This window comes from Cottoperca gobio, chromosome 21 (genome assembly GCF_900634415.1).
Source record: "Cottoperca gobio chromosome 21, fCotGob3.1, whole genome shotgun sequence".
NCBI lineage: Eukaryota > Metazoa > Chordata > Actinopteri > Perciformes > Bovichtidae > Cottoperca > Cottoperca gobio.
Window position 1 is genome coordinate 16,339,101 of NC_041375.1, and position 17,955 is coordinate 16,357,055.

Consider the following 17,955-nt stretch of genomic DNA (forward strand, 5'->3'; position numbering starts at 1 on the left):
AGGATTAGTTGACCAGTTATTGCACAAGACATTCTAATCATCCCTCGCATGCGAGCGGCCACCACCTACTGCGAACAAGCTGCAAATGTTTACGCTTGAGAACCCTTATGCGCACACATCTAATAACCCAATTGTGATCATTCCTAGTGCGACGGCTCGCATCCTGATTGCTCAGAGCTGGATCTTGTTATAGATATCAGTGCTTCCCACTAAGCTACAAGTGGGTTATGCCACGTCCTTGTGCTCGGCAGTAATTGCTTTGGTATTTTTAGTTTGCCAGTGTCGGGTTAATTAAAACAAATAGAGGAGATAGTGGAGACAGAGACCTCCTGTGGCTCCTTGGTCTGAGTGTGGGAGAGTTTTAGAAAGGTCATAAACGCCAATGTTTTCAATTAAACACCCCTGTACTAATAAGGGTTCATTAGAGAGGATGAATACTTATGCAAAACAGGACTACTGAGCGGCCAAAACATATACATGTCTGGGTAAAGGCGGGTGTGTAGATGCTCTTTCTTCAGATGCTCTGACCTGACTGACAGACAAGGAGAAAAAACATTGTGTTCGACAACAGATAAATTGACAAAAAGTGTTTATTTTATATTCTTTAGATTTATACAATATAAAAATGTGTACATTATGATTACAAAATAACTAATTATTCCACTATATTGTGTTTTTTTTGCAATAAATACACATTTATTTATCCAGAATGCATCTTAAAAAATACATTAACGATTTGATGTCACATTGTTAAAGGTCCCTCTTGTATTAACTCTCAAGTAACCGAGAAGAGACAAGTACAATCTCTTCGTATAGTAGCTTCACAACAACTCGCTTGTCCCTAAAGTCAGCCCTCCTCCCCTCCATGACAGCAGCCCGTGGGGAGGGGAGAGCTCAGGACTAGTGTCCCTCAGGCGATCAACTGTGGCCTTGCTGGAACCGTCTGTGTGTCTGCGGTGGACAGATTCAGGCGGAGGAAGCTGTGGCAGGTCAGGATGGCAGCTGGGAAGTAGCCAGCAGGTAGAGACACAGCATGTTCAGCACCATGAGGACCAGCACCAACCCAATAAGAACCTTCTGCACCCACAGACACGTGTTCAGCTTCTGCTCCAGCCGTGCGTTGCAGGTTATCACTCGCATGAGCTGGTGAGACAAAAATTGGTTCAATCTAAAGAAAACACGTTTGTAATGAAAGTCACAGAAACAAAAACAGGCTCGACATGTACAGTACATTTAAAAAACATGTGTGAAACATGCTTATTCGCTTTCTTGAGTTAAATGAGAAGGTTGTGATACCACTGTCACGTCTGTGTGGAGTATAGAGCAACATGAAGACTGGAGGCAAAGGGGGTGGGGGGGGGGGAAACCTAGCCTGGCTTGTTCCAAACTTCAAAGATACACCTGCATCTCTAAAAATGTATCAACGCGTTGGATTTGGGTTGTTTACATTATACATCAACTGTAAACTGCAAAAAATACAATTTGTAGCTTTAGGGGAAGCGAAGTCCTGATGAACTCGAGTGCAGCAATTTCATAGTCTTGTCGTCACCGTGAGGTTGTGAGGCAATCAGCAGAGCGGCTACACGCAACTTTCCCGAAAGTACAGATTAAAAACACAAGACAGACCGTGGTAATTAGTGACCTTTAGAGTGGCTGAGAAGTGGATTTTGTTTTAACATTGGACACTGTTTCCAGTCTTTATGCTAGGCTTGCTGCCTCTCTGTTACAGCTCCTAGTTAACACAGACATTAGAGTGAGAGTCGATTTTCACATCCAACTCTCTGCAAAATAGCAAATAAGAATATTTCACCAAATTTTCAACTATACCCTTAAGGATGTAATAAACCAGGAAACTAGCGTTGTACTAAACACTTACAGTGATACAACCTAATAAACCTACACTCAGCCTACATGTGATACTTACTGATTTGAAATTTAAGTTACCATCCAGTGCCTGGGTGTGGGATGTTTTTGGAGTATGCAATACAAATACAAAGAAATGTTAATTACATCTGTATTGATGCATTTCAACTTTCAGAGACTTTGATCTCTTAATTAAGAGATGGAGAGTTAGAGAGAGTTAATGTGTTCAATTCATAAAAGTAATATTGAACTACAATGTGTTTTCAAACAGTGACGGCAGTGTACAAAAATATGCAATGGTGGTCAATGCGGACAAAATAAGTTAATGAGCAAACAGATATTGTAACTTAGACATAAGCACTGTAGAGGAAGACGGCGTCTCTTCCACCACAACTCACCGCTGTGTGAAATTCCTGCTGCCCGCTGACCGCTGTCTCCACAGGGCTGTCTCTGAGAGAGTTCAATGTAGTTTTAATGCCCTCCAGAACATGACAACGCAACCTGTGGGAAAATCACAATCTAATGAGCGGCGGCCATGAGGATGATATGCAGCCAACAAGTCCACTGTCACAACTCTAATGTGGGCAACAGGCCACTGTACAAATTCTTTCACATATTTATAAAAAGGGAGCACAGATGTGCACCTGTGTTCCATGATCTTGGTTTTTGGTACTTCTTTCCAGAACTGTGCAAGTTCTTGTGATCCAGCATTGTCCATCTCGGCAGCCATGACCAAAAATCTGTCCTGTGGGGAGGCCTGAGAACCTGCAAGGAAACATTCAGGGCAACATTAAACTAAATACAATCGTGACAATACAATTTAATACAAGCAATGGGAAGGTTTTTTTTTTTTTTAGTAAATGTAAAATAAATTGTTGTTTAAAAATCTATTTAAAAACACACATAGACCCTTCAACAGAAATGGAAAAAGGAAATTCAGTGCTAGATATGACTGTATTGAAAAAAACAGCATAAAAGCTAGAGAGAAAAAAAGCACTCGCACAGCCCCGTCTGTTGTCTGTTTGTTTTGGGGAGATGATTCTTTTATTACTTTTGAAATATGTATGTCAGGCAAAGAAAAGTGGCTGCCGGCACTTTGGGAAGGTAAAAGACCGGACTATTTGATTATTCTGAAGTTCAGCTTTCGGAAACATCGGTTTTGAAAACAGCGCGGAGCTAAATGCAGTACCTCCATGTAAGGACACCACTATATCTACTGAAGCTCCGGCTTCACAGCAGCTGCTGCTGGGCTTCACTCTGTACTTCTCGGGTGCTGTGGTCCGCACCTGTGGAGACACCGGATGCACTCAAAAAAGGAGAACAATTTTCCATCACAGTTTCCCACAGCTCATGTATACATCTTAAAAATGTTGGTTTTGTCCAACTAACAGTCGAAAACCAAAACTAAATGAAATGTACAATGATATATAATAGCAAAAAAAGCAGAACATCTTCACATTTGAGAACCAGTGAATTGGCATTTTGCTTAACAAATGACTTCAACTACTAATCATTTTCAGTTCATCAACTAACAGATTTATACAATCACACAACGCAGCACATACACATGCATGTGAGCGCACACAACATTACCTTGAAGGCCACATTATTTTTGGTCACATTGCTCAGGATAATGAGGCTTTTTTTCTCCATCTCCCCAGAACCAAAGCTGAGCTCCTCTGCGGGGCTGGAGGGAGAGAAAAAAAAAAAACACAATGAAGAGTCAGAAGCTACATTAGAAAGCTGTCTTGTGTAGGAAACGGCGGCTCGGGTCTTAAAAATACAGTAATTTTGCACTATAAAGTGCATCTCGAGCAGTTGTATCTGTACTGAAGTGCACAAATAGGCTGACAGGAATTCCCAGTGCTTCCTAAAATGCTTTGTTGTTTCTCTCTTCGGCATCTACATCTACAGATTGGGCTGCTACAATTCATGTGCCTTGCTGTTATTTGAAGAGAGTTGAGAACCAACTGGAGATGAGGAAAAAGGAGGAACAAAACGAGAGCCGCGGCTTTGATGATGTATTTTCCTGTTACATCCTTGTCGGGGACACATCATGACGCATTAGCGTGTAAACTACAAAAGATGTGTGTTCAAATGCGTCCCAGACCACCTCGGCAAGTGGTTTTATTGATCGGATCACAATGTGTCATCGTGGTCGTTAACACATGTATTTAGAGATGTCCACTTGTGAACCGATGGCCTAAGATGCATGTTAATATAAAGGTGCCTTCACAGGCAATTGAATACATTTAAAATGTATGATTTAAAGTCCAACGGACGTTTTTGTAATATATTAAAAACATTTTTATTTATTTTTTACTGTTAAACACATTGTTGTTGTTGTTAAATAAAAAGCAAGGTGGAAAAAGGTATTAGGGGAAATATTTGAAATACTTATTTTCCATTTTCCTCAGTGACTGGAGAGGCATGTTGGTGTCTGTTTGATTGACAGCTGCTGGCAGGCTGAGCACCAGCAGGGGAACAAGAAACAAAGTAAACAAACTTGCTGTGTAGCTTACGGGCAGTGTGTTGTGAGCGCTGGTATTTAAGAGTAAGGAGCACACCAGCATCTATATGGTATAATATAAGTGACATTTGCAGGTAAGATAACAGAATATGTTTAATGTGCCGCAACAGACCAGCGAGCAAATTATCTATCTAGACTGCAAATCGACTTTTGCAGTGCTCTTTCCCCCAATTATTGTTTGTTTAGTGGCTTGTAAAACATGCTCAAGTGCAGAACAAGGTGTGTGTTCATGTTTGTAATTTAGATAATAATGGCACTTTAGCAGAATATGTGGCTTATTTTGTGCTGTAAAGCAGGATGTTGTCTGGCTTTTAGTCAGTGTGAACCTCTGCCCATGGTAGAATGCTGACGTTACTGCTTTAAGCAAAGATGGTTAAAAAGAAAGCAATTTGATTGGCTGTATGGAAACAAGTTGTCCATCTATGTAGCCGGAGAACTATTTTTATTCCAACAAACTAAAGTCTAGGAATGTAGTTGGACTTTAAGCAGGATAGAGCTCTGATCATGCATCGCAGTATGTAGAGCCAAAACAAATCTGTGACCAAGAATGTGTGGATGGGGCACTTTGCCTCGCTCTTTGCGGCTGTTGTTGGTTGCTGCTGGCACTCAATAGACGAGTTTACAACAGTCTAACTTGGCAATAAATAGTATGTTATTTGTTGAATTCAGCCTCAATCAACATGTTTTGCATTGGGGACTTTTCCAAGAAGAAACTAGCAAATGGATTATAATATCTGCGTCATACAAAGCTTCTCATTGATGCAGCTTGGCTATGTTTCATGGACTAAAACCACTAAGAACAAAAAGGTATACTTTTCCTTTGCAAGTCTCTGCGTGTGACTTTCCTCAGTAATACAACTGAAGAGTCTGGTGCTTGCGCTCAAAGTGAGTCTTCAGGCTCTGGAAACCTTTGACAAACATAAGATCAAAGCCCCCCCTACTCCCTTCTAAAGCCCCCAGCCTCGAATTAAGGCTAACACAGCTCAGAAACATAATTGCATTTAAGGCTCATTTAAATCTGTTTATCGCTATAATTCACAGCCCAGAGCTGTCAAAATCCTCACATCAAAGCCATTACTCTGTAAAAACACAAGTCAACGGACATTATTAGTGAAAATGAGGAGTAATATCATGCAGTGTGGGAATGCAGTGCTAAGTATTTACCCAGGAACCAACTTCCTTGTGGTGCGATTGCTTTACTTCTTTGCAACACACCACTTTTGAAGTCGACACCTCCTTTGCAATTCAATGAGCCCTCAATTGAAACATAATGATGTGTTTGACGACATGTGCAAGAGGTTACGAGTGCCCTTCTCTTAAAGGTTAACTGATCATTGGCCAGTGTCTCTCACTGAACAATTGATTGGTAGCATCCTTAATTCCTTGCTACATGTGACCAGAGCCATTGGGCTATAAAAAGGTACAAACACATCAATAATGACTTAAGGCTTTGAGCCATTACGTGAAGAGAACATTTTTGTCAATATTTACAAGGCAATTAAAATCGGTCTTTTTGCATATGGCTCAACACACATATGCTCAGTTGACAGTTTATTAGGTACGCCTTGGTAAAACTAATGGCAATACAACAGTCCTGCAACAAATCTTACCTTTATAGAAGTTATGTGTACATTTATTCAGAGGGGAAACAGTGTGCAGTCAGCCAAATTGGCAGACATTTGGGAAACGGAGTCTAGTAGATGAATCTATTATCAGTTCTGCACTAACTAACAATACTTTGGTGTCCAGTTGACCTTTCTAGTTTCAGGCCATTAAGTGTCCCAAACATATACAAGCCCCAGTTGTAGGTACAGGACAAAAAAAAGCTGTTAAAGCTGTCAATCAAACTCTGGTGTAGACTACACAACCGGACCAAGAACGCTTGAAAAGGAGGGTCATAGTCTGCTTCCAAGTGATAGTAGATATGCAAGAGCTAAACCACTATGAAATTAATCTGCTGATTGCGACCTTACTTTATTGCATCAATATAGTTTTTGAGAGCTTGGTCATTTAAGTGTGTGGACAACCCGTTCTTTTCCCATGTAACTGCAAAGTGACCATGAACATGTCTGCAAGTGATGGTGCAGAATAAGGATACAATGAAAAAGGCTGTGAGCAGGATGGCCTACCTAACATCTAGCAGAGGGCCTTTAAAGGTGGTCAGTGGCTTCCTGGCCCCTTTGGTCCTGGCGCTTGTCTCTCCTTTATCATTATCGTCTGCCCTCAAACTGTCTTCCAGGAAATTCACCTGAAACAACAAAGAGCACCTAATTAGAAGAGAGACTCAGAATAGCGATAATGTAATCGTGTGACCCTTATCTGGTCTGAAATGTTTGAACCTTGCCCTTCATGCGGAGAAAAGCTATCAGTTAATGAAGCTATTGACAGCCATCTGTAATGATTAATGAATGGTGAGAAAGGTCCATGATGACTCCTGACCCTTGTTCCTTGTATTCTCAAAAAAAAAAACTTGTGACTTTTTACAAAAAAAATAACCTTGAACAAAAATAGTTTAATTAGACCAAACGTCATGATACGAGTCATACAAGGACACTCTCACTTCAGCAAAACATCCCTAAACTTCGACCCAATTCATCCACAGATGAATCACAAGATAATAAAACAGCTGACAGGATTGAAATTGTGAAATTTGCCGATGGATAAAAAGTAGTGGTCTTGGGGAAATGGATGTTTTCACAAAAAGGTGCTGGCATCACATATTTTGTAAAACAGATGGGAAAGGGAGTGCATCAAGGGAAGAACGGGGGTGGGGGCAAAGGTTGAGCGGACTCCGCATGTGATGGGAACATTTGTGACTCGGAGGGGAAGTGTGTCACTTGCTGTGATAAGAAACACAACATGTCATCTTAATGTAAAGAACGACTGTCATGCAACTGCCACAATGAAGACATGAAGAGATGATCAGCTGCTGATGAAATGTCTCCATTTATTTGTCAATTTAAAGAGCAAACGTAACACAATTCGGTAATAATGAGTATAAAAAGTAAAACATGCTCACATTTTTAATTAAAAATTAAACATTGAAATAGTAGGCTGTGTCATACAGATACTATAATTACAGTGTTTTGGCACAGCTTTGACCAGCTTTGTATTTTAAATCATGGAAACAAAATTCCATTATAGATTAACAAAGAACAGAATATCTGGCAATTTATTTTGAGAAACAAATGAAATCAAAAAACAAACAAAAAAACACTTGCACTATAACAATCATGTACAAATAATTAAAATCGACCATAATAAAATACTAAATGTGTGATCTTCATGTTTTCTACACGATGTGTGTAAGGTATGAAATGCAAAGACAAAATAATTCATTGACAATTTTACAATATCCTAATTTGAAAGATTAGTGAAATGCTCATAATGAAGAGTGTGTATTAGTTATACAGTACATATAAATAAAAAAAAGACAGAACATGATAAGTCTACATGATTAGCACTCTCCAGTCTCACAGACCTGGTAAAGGATTATGTTAGAGCACAAGGCACACAGGGCTTTTGTTAAATAGTTGCCTCAAAGGCAAGCATGGATAGATATTTAGAGCAGTGTTATAATTGGTTTACAGCAATAATTATCTTCTTAGTAGTTTGTATCTGAGGTTAGTAGACACAGATATCGTTAGTGGGTTGGGAGCAGTGCAATTTGTTCTCTTCGAGTTGATTGTACTGTGAAATGTGAGAATGTCTCGCTTAGTTGAGTGTTTACATGGTGTTGTGCAAAAGTTAGGCTATCCTTCATTTAGCCTACATCCTTTCATAACAAAGTCAGAACCTTTTGTGGTTTTTAAAAACAGTGCAATACAATGTTGGGGGGTGGGGGAGGGGGTCGAATTGAAATGTGAGGTCAATGGATGAACATGTCCAGCGGTTGAGGTGACATCAGTCGACTGTGGGGGGGAGGTGCGCTCACAATAATTCAGTCACGTGAGTACACCTGCCTTTCCAGCCGGTAGAAATCTTCCAGACTCTGAGCTCCTTGTGTGTGGGAGTGATCCTACACTGCCCTACCACCTCCAGCCCTTGTTTCAAAACAAAGAGAAAGGCAATTAGCTTTCTGAAGCCATCAAGTTATCAGCGCCGTGCTGCCTGGAACCCAGAAGAATTCAGGTGGGGATGGGCGGTGGTAGTGGAGGGGGGAGAGCGTCTTTGTTTATTTAGATAAGATGGATCAGAAGCGGTGCTGTGGAATGCGTTCAGACGGGCTTGAAGAGTCGACCGGCTGGTATATCAACATAGTGCTAGGGGTTAGTAATAAAGTGGAGTTCATAATGCCTGATGAAACTACCTCACTCTGTGCAAGCAGAAGTGCAGGAGATTTGAACGAATATCATAAAAGACAATAGACACTCCTAATTAACCCGTTATAGCAATTACAAATTCCTCTTAAGCCCTCATTAACATCCCCGCCTTCTTCTAATCCCACTTCAAGTACTGAACCATGCTTCTCTCTTTAGATTGCATTTCATTTGAGATACTTAGATTTATTTCTGGTAAACATCCGACATTATAATAAGGTCTTCGCAAAACGATGGGTTTGTAAAGGAAGTTACTGTGCAGGTGGTCTTTTCAACCGTCAACCAAGCCTTGAAGCAAGGCGTTTCTGGCACGAGGTTTGTAAAAAGTTTCCAGACCAATTGTTTTAATTACCATGCAACCGTCAGTCACATGAATCACCATCAAATCTCTGTACAATTCAAAGAAAAGCTGTTGAGCTACTATTCTCTCACCTCAGTTTGATTGATGTGGAGCATTTTTAAACACTTACGTATATTATACCATACTCACTGTCTGTGGAGTGTCACTGCAGAGCGGTTGTGTAACTAGTTTCAAGCGTGTCCTTGCCGCTCGCAGCAACAACATATGAGATGATTTCATGTGCACATTGACAAACTTCAAACTTGTGTCTGTATATTATTGTTGAGGCTGACGATTGACTGATTTTCATATCTCTGCTTTGCAAATCTAAATCTGTTGTGCATGACCAATGTGGTGTTTATTAACAACAGCACCGTTTGTTTGTTTGTAGGGACTTAAGCGGCCCACGGGACTAGCTTTTGACACAGGTTGTGTCTTATAGGCAGCTCCAAAAAAACAAGAGCCGCTATAAATTACAGCAGTTTTATCCTACTCCTCAAATTCAAATGTAGGTTAACCCCAAATCTGCTGCTCCCTGAATATGACAGCAAACATATCTGTAAACTAGAAGGTCACTCGGAGAGTGCAGACTTCAGCCAACGATGTTTCACATTGTATTCGTCCGATGATTCGGATCTGCTCCAATATTTAATGGGCTCTTCCTTATCCTGTGCTTTAGTTAATAACAGCTGCAACACTAAATAACAAAAGCAAATAATAAATAACCATGGTTGAAAACAAAATGCACCTACATGATGTAAATGTACAACCATCTAGAAGTCTTCAATAGGCATTTCCTGATGCCGAGCATATCCTGAGAGAACCCCGTTAATGCCCTCCATCTATATCCATGGAGGCTTTCTTTGAATGACGCTGCCCAGAAAAGAAGCTAAATAGATTATGAAGCGAGGGCTGGATTGTCCTGTAGGGCAGTGAGTAGAATATGTGACATAAGCTGCCGTCTTGACTGCAAGTGGGTGGAATCTGGTGACACCAGAGTGAGAGTGAGGTTGACAGTGGCTGCAGACATATTTAAGATAAAGCCTGTGGGGCATCTCAGTAACGCTGCTACACTGGGGCTACTTGCCGTTTTGGTGAGAAGAGGAATCTAGCTACAGCAGGGAAGAGCTTAAGTGGCTGACTCCACAACCTCTGTGGACCAGACAAGTGGCGGAGAGGATGAGAGGAGCAGAGCGCTGGCTGTCTTTGTTGGCAGGATTTAATTGCAACCGTAGACATTAGGAGTCACCTTCACAAAGACAATGAGCAAGGGCTTACGGTCTTCCAAATCAGGGCATTACTTGCCATTTAATTCACTGTTGTCTCCACAGAGCGCTCTGATGACATGCTGTAATCTCAGGCTCAATTTATAGAACGAGAGTGAAAGAAGAAACAGGAGGAATCTCTTGAGCATAAAAAGGTAGTTTGACTAGTAGTAATGTCCCATCTGTAATACCAGAATCAGAATTAATCATGACTCAATTACACGTGAGAGCAGCTACACTGATGACACAAACACACAAGTCTTGCTAACTATATTAGCTTCATCATAATCAATATTTAAAAATCACACTCTTGCACCAATTTGAGACATTTGTTGACGTATACTGTGTCCTGCCAAAGTCGACTTACACACATAAAGGAGCAGTGCTGCCTTATGTTGTAGCAAAAGTAAATGGTGAATATGTTTTTTTAATTTAAATTAAGGATTTTTTTAAAGCACGTCTACATTCTGAAGCCACTGATAACGAGGTATAAAAACGTTGAAAGACATTTTTTTTTTTTTACCTTTTTGGGCTTTACCGCAACCTCAGAGTTGAAGCTGGACTCGAGGGTCTCTCTGCTCTCCATTTCACCCTCTTTGCTCTCGGTCTCGTCCTCACTAACGATTGGTCCATTTTCAGAGATGGGTGTTTGGAAGTCGTCATCGGGAAGAGGTGGGTAGCTGTACTTGAAGGGGTCCTGGAATGTCGGCAGATAAGTTATTATACAGGAGTGTTTATAAAAAATAAAATTAAAAAAAACGTTGAATGAAATTGAATGTAGTCATACCGACTGTCCTTGGTTAGTACAGAAAGTCACATGACTAGCATGTGAAAGAATATATTGATATGGCTTACACAAGTTAAATAATCAAAGCTCATCTACAACCATAAACATTTGAAGTTGCTAGTTAATCAGTATTAAATACACTGTTCAATATGATTAAAGCTTACACAAGATAATTCTGCATCACGTCATCATTACAATACGATCACATTGAAAGATGAACATTCAGACCAGTTCTAGTAACTACTGCATCTTGTGTATCCACCTGACAGACATGAACTAATGAACATTGTAATGCCATTTAACATTGTTTAATAGAAAAGACCTTATAAACATACCGTTCCACCCATGTGAGGTGGCAGGTACTCGGGACCTATGTATCCCTGGATCTCAGATTTGGATGCAAACTTCAGCTTGCTGATTGCCTCGGGACCCAACCATGACTTCACGATTTTCCACGCAGCTAAAATAGAGACACATCATCCTCAAAATGTCAGAATCACATTATTATTTTTGATAAATTGTCATGTGCAAATAAGAGAAGGCATTCTCACCATTCATAATCCAAGGCATATCCACAATGATCATTTTGGCTGAAATGAGAGAAAAGGACAATACTTTGCCATTAGAATAAAGTTTGAAAATTAATTCCCATGTTTGAATTGAAAGAAGCAGTAAATCACCATTAATGTGTGACTGTGGATAAATATTTGTTGTTCCAACTTTTTGTTTGTTACTTACATAAATACTTTGGATAATACACTTTGAAGCAATTAACGATGTACTTCACAAACTCCATGTCCTGAAGCAGAAAGGGGAAAAGGATTTAAAAGAGCAAAACCCAACAAAGTGCTTCAACTATAAAAGATGCTTCATTTTCAACAGGGAGAATGTTTGTTCACTCTTTACCGCCTCTAGATCTGAAATGACCCACTTAACAGAGACATGAAAATTAAATTACAAGGTCCTCTGATGACCAACAGTTACTTTATAACCTTTTGCAAAATAGACGCCCACACTACTTGCTGTTAGAGGCTGTTTTGTCACCATTTGTTTGCACAGAACTCATTTTAAGAAGACCATCTTCCTAATAAAACAGGTTAAAAAGAGTTCGCAGTAAATGACTCTTAAGACTTAAATGCATTTAAATATTAAAGGGCTTCTGATTAAAATCCACACATCCAGGTGAAAGGTTATGCCACACTTTTAAAACTGTTCTTTCGGTGAATATGATGAATGTTATCTTACTATTTTATGTTAATCATCAGACTAACAGCCAGTATGTCAATAGAAACTGTGCCTATATCCTGGCTGCGCTCCATAATTGGCTCGAAGCCTCATTGCTATGCAGGAGACCGACTCCAGAGCCTTAATGAGATCATACTGGCTACCCTTGCTCTAGCTCCTACCGTGGTTCAACAAGGCTGCTTTCCAAACTGATTTTCTAATCTACTCATTTCATATTTGGGTTGCATAGCTATTCATCCTGTTTGCAGTGCTTGTGCTGGTTTATTTGTATTTAATTGAGCCATTTTTCCAGAAGAGAGCCAAGCAAATGAAATACACTCGCTGACAGAGGGCTCCATCAAGGAGCTAACGCTGTGCGACACAGCGAGTCTACGGATTAGACAGTCCACTCCAATTGACCAACGGGATTTAAAGGTTACATTAATCTCTGAAGTGTAAAACCATTAAAGAGCATCGGTTCCTGCAAGACCACAGCACAAACCGTAGGAGAAAGGAGGATACGCAACTGCATTTCAATGACAGTCACAGGAAATGGTCTTTTTTTTACATAAAAGTAAAGCTTATTTAATAGAGAGGGAGTGACAATGCAATACGAGTTCTGTCTTGGAGACCTGGATATCATTACAAGAAATTAAGCGAAATTAGAGAAAATGACAAAGAAAAAACAAAACATGAATTAACAAAAACTAATTTGAAACACCATCATGGACTTACTATATTACTGAGGCCAGAATCTGCCATGTCAAATATAACAGTGAGCGGCATCCCAGGTTCTTTCTTTGCATACCGCTCCAGCCAGAAGGCAACATACTTCTTCTTGTCCACGATTGTTTTTGTATCCTTGAAGTGGAGCTTTACTTTGAACCAGACTAAACACAGTAAACAAAAGATTAACAATTATTAATTAAGGTTTTAATATATATATATATATATATATATATATATATATATATATATATATATATATATATATATATATATATAATATATATATATATATATATATATATATATAAAAAAAACTTAATGTCACAGATCTGACAGTTAGAGAAAGGCTACGTTGTAAGTGTATCACATTAGAGTTGTAACAACATGTACATACAGAGCTTGTTGCCTTCTCTGTCGTAGCCGTGGAGAAAGACAGCACCAGTCTCGAACATCCATTTGGGAATGGTGCTCTCAGTGATATCTGAAACACAAAGGTAGACACACAATACATTGTTAATTGGTGTTTGCCATCATTTAAATACAGTATATCTCAAAAGTGAGTACACCCTTTAGATTTTTGCAAATATTCTGTTATATCCTTTCAGGGGATAACATTATCCTACTGAAACTTTGATATAACTTAAAGTAGTCAGTGTGCTGCTTGAATAACAGTATAGATTTATTGTCCTTTGAAAATTACTCAGTACACAGCTGTTAATGTCTAAACAGCTGGCAACAAAAGTGAGTACACCCCATAGTGAACATGTCTAAATTGTGCCCAAAGTGTCAATATTTTGTGTGACCACCATTGTTATCTAGCACTGCTTTAACCCTCCTGGGCATGGAATTCACCAGAGCTGCACAGGTTGCTTCTGGAATCTTCTTCCACTCCTCCACGACGACATCACGGAGCGCACGGATGTTGGACACCTTGCACTCCTCCACCTTCCTCTTGAGGATGCCCCACATGTGCTCAATTGGGTTTAGGTCTGGAGACATACTTGGCCAGTCCATCACCTTAACCTTCAGCTTCTTCAGCAAGGCCGTTGTCATCTTGGAGGTGTGTTTAGGGTCATTATCATGTTGGAAAACTGCCCTACGGCCCAGTTTCCGAAGAGAGGGGATCATGCTCTGCTGCAGGATGTCACAGTATATATTGGAATTCATGTGTCCCTCAATGAAATGCAGCTCCCCAGTGCCGGCAGCACTCATGCAGCCCCAGACCATGATGCTGCCACCACCATGCTTGACTGTAGGCAAAACACATTTGTCTTGGTACTCCTCACCAGGGTGCCGCCACACACGCCGGACACCATCTGACCCAAACAGGTTTATTTTGGTCTCATCAGACCACAGGACATGGTTCCAGTAACTCATGTTCTTGGATTCATTGTCTTCAGCAAACTGTTTGCGGGCTTTCTTATGCATCGGTTTCAGAAGGGGCTTCTGTCTGGGGCGACGGCCATACAAACCGATTTGATGCAGTGTGCGGCGTATGGTCTGGGCACTGACAGGCTGACATCCCACTTCTGCAACCTCTGCAGCAATGCTGGAAGCACTCGCACGTCTATTTTTGGAAACCAACCTCTGGATATGACGCTGAGCACGTGGACTCAACTTCTTTGGTCGACCCTGGCGAGGCCTGTTCCGAGTGGAACCTGTCCTGGAAAACCGCTGTATGATCTTAGCCACTGTGCTGCAACTCATTTTCATGGTGTTGGCAATCTTCTTATAGCCAAGGCCATCTTTGTGAAGCGCAATAATCCTTTTTTTCAGCCGCTCAGAGAGTTCCTTGCCATGAGGTGCCATGTTGTCCAGCATTCAGAGAGAATTGTGCCCAAAACACCAAATTTAACAGCCCTGCTTATCATTTACACCTGAATCCTTGTAACACTAACGAGTCACATGACACCAGGGCGGGAAAACAACATCATTGGGCACAATTAGGACATGTTCACTATGGGGTGTACTCACTTTTGTTGCCAGCTGTTTAGACATTAACAGCTGTGTACTGAGTAATTTTCAAAGGACAATAAATCTATACTGTTATTCAAGCAGCACACTGACTACTTTAAGTTATATCAAAGTTTCAGTAGGATAATGTTATCCCCTGAAAGGATATAACAGAATATTTGCAAAAATCTAAAGGGTGTACTCACTTTTGAGATATACTGTATTAGCTGTACAGAATGGCTTTGTAGGCAAATGCTGAGGCTGCTCGTAAAATATGTTTCTGGACCATTTGAATCCTTAATTAAACCATAAAAAAAAAAAAGGCACAACATATTTTAGTATCTTTAGATATGTCACGTTTCAATTTCTTCATTCAGTATGTAGAGCTGCTAATTTCAAGTCCTCTGTGCACTAATACATGAGGTGTGGCAAATAATGGCATGAAAGTGTTTAAAAGATTATGTTTATATATTTGAAAAGGTTATATCGATTTATTGCAATAATGTAAAACCACCTAAAGAGACTAAATACACTTATGTTAACATTTATTCATGCTAAATTATTTTAAATCAAACGTTTAGTATTTCTCAATCCTCAGTGACTTTAAAAATAACAAGTTCAAGCTACAAAAAAGAAATTCTGCCTGTCACATAAATAAAATTGGTAGGCTTAGGCTAGCTGCCTTTCCCAGAAACATGCCAATTTCAAAAATATATTTTTTTGTTAATTGTGAATCGAGTCAGGATCCTGGCAAATAAGACTCCAGGCAATACTCAACAAAGCCATCTATTCCAGAAGATAAGTAATCACAAGCATGTGTGTGTGTGTGTGTGTGTGTGTGTGTGTGTGTGAGAGAAACAGTCATGTAGGTCGAAACATTCATGTAGGTCGAATGAGGCTCCCAGCTTCTTCCCTATGACCTGAAACTACTTGAGTTGACAGAAAACAACACTCATCATCAACCCCTTTCAATAGATTAATAAACAAACATAACATTTGGTCTTGGTGATATGGCCCCTGATGGCTATAATGACTTGAGTAAATCAAATTCCCTAAAAACAACTCCTTGACATATTGAATTTGCTAGATTAAACACTAACACACAACAACAACTCTGGGAAATTCCTCAGAAATCAGAAAGAGTGGGGATTGTTCTGGGGGTTAGCCTATTCATGGTCGTATGGATGTTTAACACACAATGAAACTCTGTCTGGTTCCATTGCAGAGCAGCACAAAGACAACCACTGATCCGTGTCGTAAGATTGAACAAACATCTTAATACAGCAATGTCAACCTTTCTACTCTTAGACAGGCCTGGTTGAACTTCAATACTTAATTGGTACTGACCAAACTACGGACTGTACCAAAAGCTGGCATTTATTGACTAGTCATATTTATAATATTGTTTAATAAATCATGTAGTTCCTGATAAAAAAATACTTCCAATTTCAGTTCAATAGTCAATTGGTTAAAGTCCTACCACATCTAATATTTGAGAATTTTGTTAAATGAAAAAAGGATTTGGGAGAAAAACCCTAAATTCAGTCAGTATGTTTTGTTATTGATTTGTTTTTTTTACTCAGGATTGGAACTAGTATCAAATAGGATGCCCAGCACTACTTTTAAAGTGAAATTGTGCATATCATATTACAAACATCTAAGTTCTTACCATTCACACCATATTCTTTTCTCCACTGAAGACTTTCGTCAATCATTTTCAAGGCATCATCAATGACATACATTCTCCATTGCAGGTAGCCCTCCATCAGAGCATCATCTTTTTGAAGCCTTTCCACATCTCTGGAGTCATATCTATCAGTTGAATCTGGAAACAGAACACAAAAGCTGAGTCACATGCCAAGAGGTCAAACACAAGGTTTCACTTTTGACCACACAAGACTTCCCTACTTTAAACTGCTGTTGAAGCCATTAATGAGCACATTGTGCTGTAAACGCATATACAGTTCATATAGAGGCCGTAACGTTTTAACATTAATCATTTTCTGTATTACTAGCTGCATGTGGCAAGAAAGAGTTAACGTTAGCTATGTTAGTTGTCTGTTGCAGCTTAACAAGGGCTCTGAGCATTTAGGTCATGATGTTATCAACATGAAAGTAACAGCTAGTTAACTTGAGGACAGTTGACCAACACTCTTTGATTTTATGAAGCTGACAACACCGCCAAATTGATGCAATAGCAAGTTGCTGGTCAAGGAGCAAGTTCACGTCCTGTTATCCATAATAAGAACTGTTACCTTGGAGGAACTCATTCTTGAATCTCTGTCTCGTCTCCTCAATTTTCTTATCCATGTCCTGTCAAAACAGAGTTCGTTCAAGTTAAACAAACATGTCTTTGGTTTAAACAGATTACAAACTAATTACTAACGGTAGTTTAAGATACCTGTTCCCCTTCGTGTTGCTCAAGTTCAGCCATATTCGACTGTCCCCGGGTTTCCGTCTCTGTGCTGGTTCCTTGTTGAGCTAGCTAGTCAGCTAACGTGTAGTTTAGGAGAATCAGTGCGAACTGTGAAACGAACGTCCTGTCGTTGCCATTTTGGCTCCAGCCGTGGCCACACCTCTCCGCTGAGTTGTTTGAAGTAACAAAGCAGAGGGAGTGTTCAACGGCATTCAAGAAAAGCGTTTATAACTAATGATTCATGCAGCTGATTCGTTTTAATATGCCTAGCGAAGCAAACAGTTTAGCTTAATATCGTCAACTCACTGTTTAGCAAAGTGTTACCCACAATGCACTTGGGCAAACGGGAAGCGTTCAATTTCAGTTGGCGCGCCGCTCCGAGTGTTAACAGTCGCTATGAAACGTTCAATACGGCTTAATTTCTCTCTCACAACTACATTTAGCAACTCGTCGTCCATATGTGCACCTTGGTGAGTCTTCTGTCATGCGAGTGAGAGCTCCCAGTTTAGCGATAACGTGAAGTCTAGCT

General features: G+C 39.9%; 1 protein-coding gene across 2 annotated transcripts; it reads right to left on the bottom strand.

Moving 5' to 3' along the window:
• Positions 1 to 572: 572 nt before the first annotated feature.
• mospd2 (motile sperm domain containing 2) lies at positions 573 to 17,856 on the bottom strand. 2 transcript variants are annotated; one of them, XM_029458786.1, is made up of 17 exons: positions 17,733 to 17,856; positions 17,412 to 17,593; positions 17,266 to 17,323; positions 16,680 to 16,835; positions 13,452 to 13,538; positions 13,064 to 13,218; positions 11,843 to 11,903; positions 11,656 to 11,694; positions 11,440 to 11,564; positions 10,841 to 11,014; positions 6,523 to 6,641; positions 3,457 to 3,550; positions 3,053 to 3,149; positions 2,508 to 2,628; positions 2,262 to 2,364; positions 1,925 to 1,954; positions 573 to 1,143 (listed from the first exon to the last, which is right to left on the bottom strand). In XM_029458786.1, the coding sequence occupies exons 2-17, from the start codon at positions 17,442 to 17,444 to the stop codon at positions 991 to 993; spliced, it is 1,605 nt and encodes a 534-aa protein (XP_029314646.1). In that variant the 5' UTR covers positions 17,445 to 17,593; positions 17,733 to 17,856; the 3' UTR covers positions 573 to 990. The 2 variants fall into 2 exon arrangements, with proteins under 2 accessions (XP_029314646.1, XP_029314647.1); XM_029458787.1 differs by lacking the exons at positions 1,925 to 1,954; positions 17,733 to 17,856 and having other exon boundaries at positions 17,412 to 17,662.
• Positions 17,857 to 17,955: the final 99 nt, after the last annotated feature.

Excerpts from the sequence above, each read along its gene's own strand:
- mospd2 (XM_029458786.1), bottom strand. The coding sequence starts at position 17,444 with ATGGCTGAACTTGAGCAACACGAAGGGGAACAG. Across the intron at positions 16,836-17,265 it reads CAAGAATGAGTTCCTCCAAG|ATTCAACTGATAGATATGAC; the intron begins GTAACAGTTCTT and ends TTCTGTTTCCAG. Across the intron at positions 11,695-11,842 it reads GTATTATCCAAAGTATTTAT|CCAAAATGATCATTGTGGAT; the intron begins GTAAGTAACAAA and ends CTCTCATTTCAG.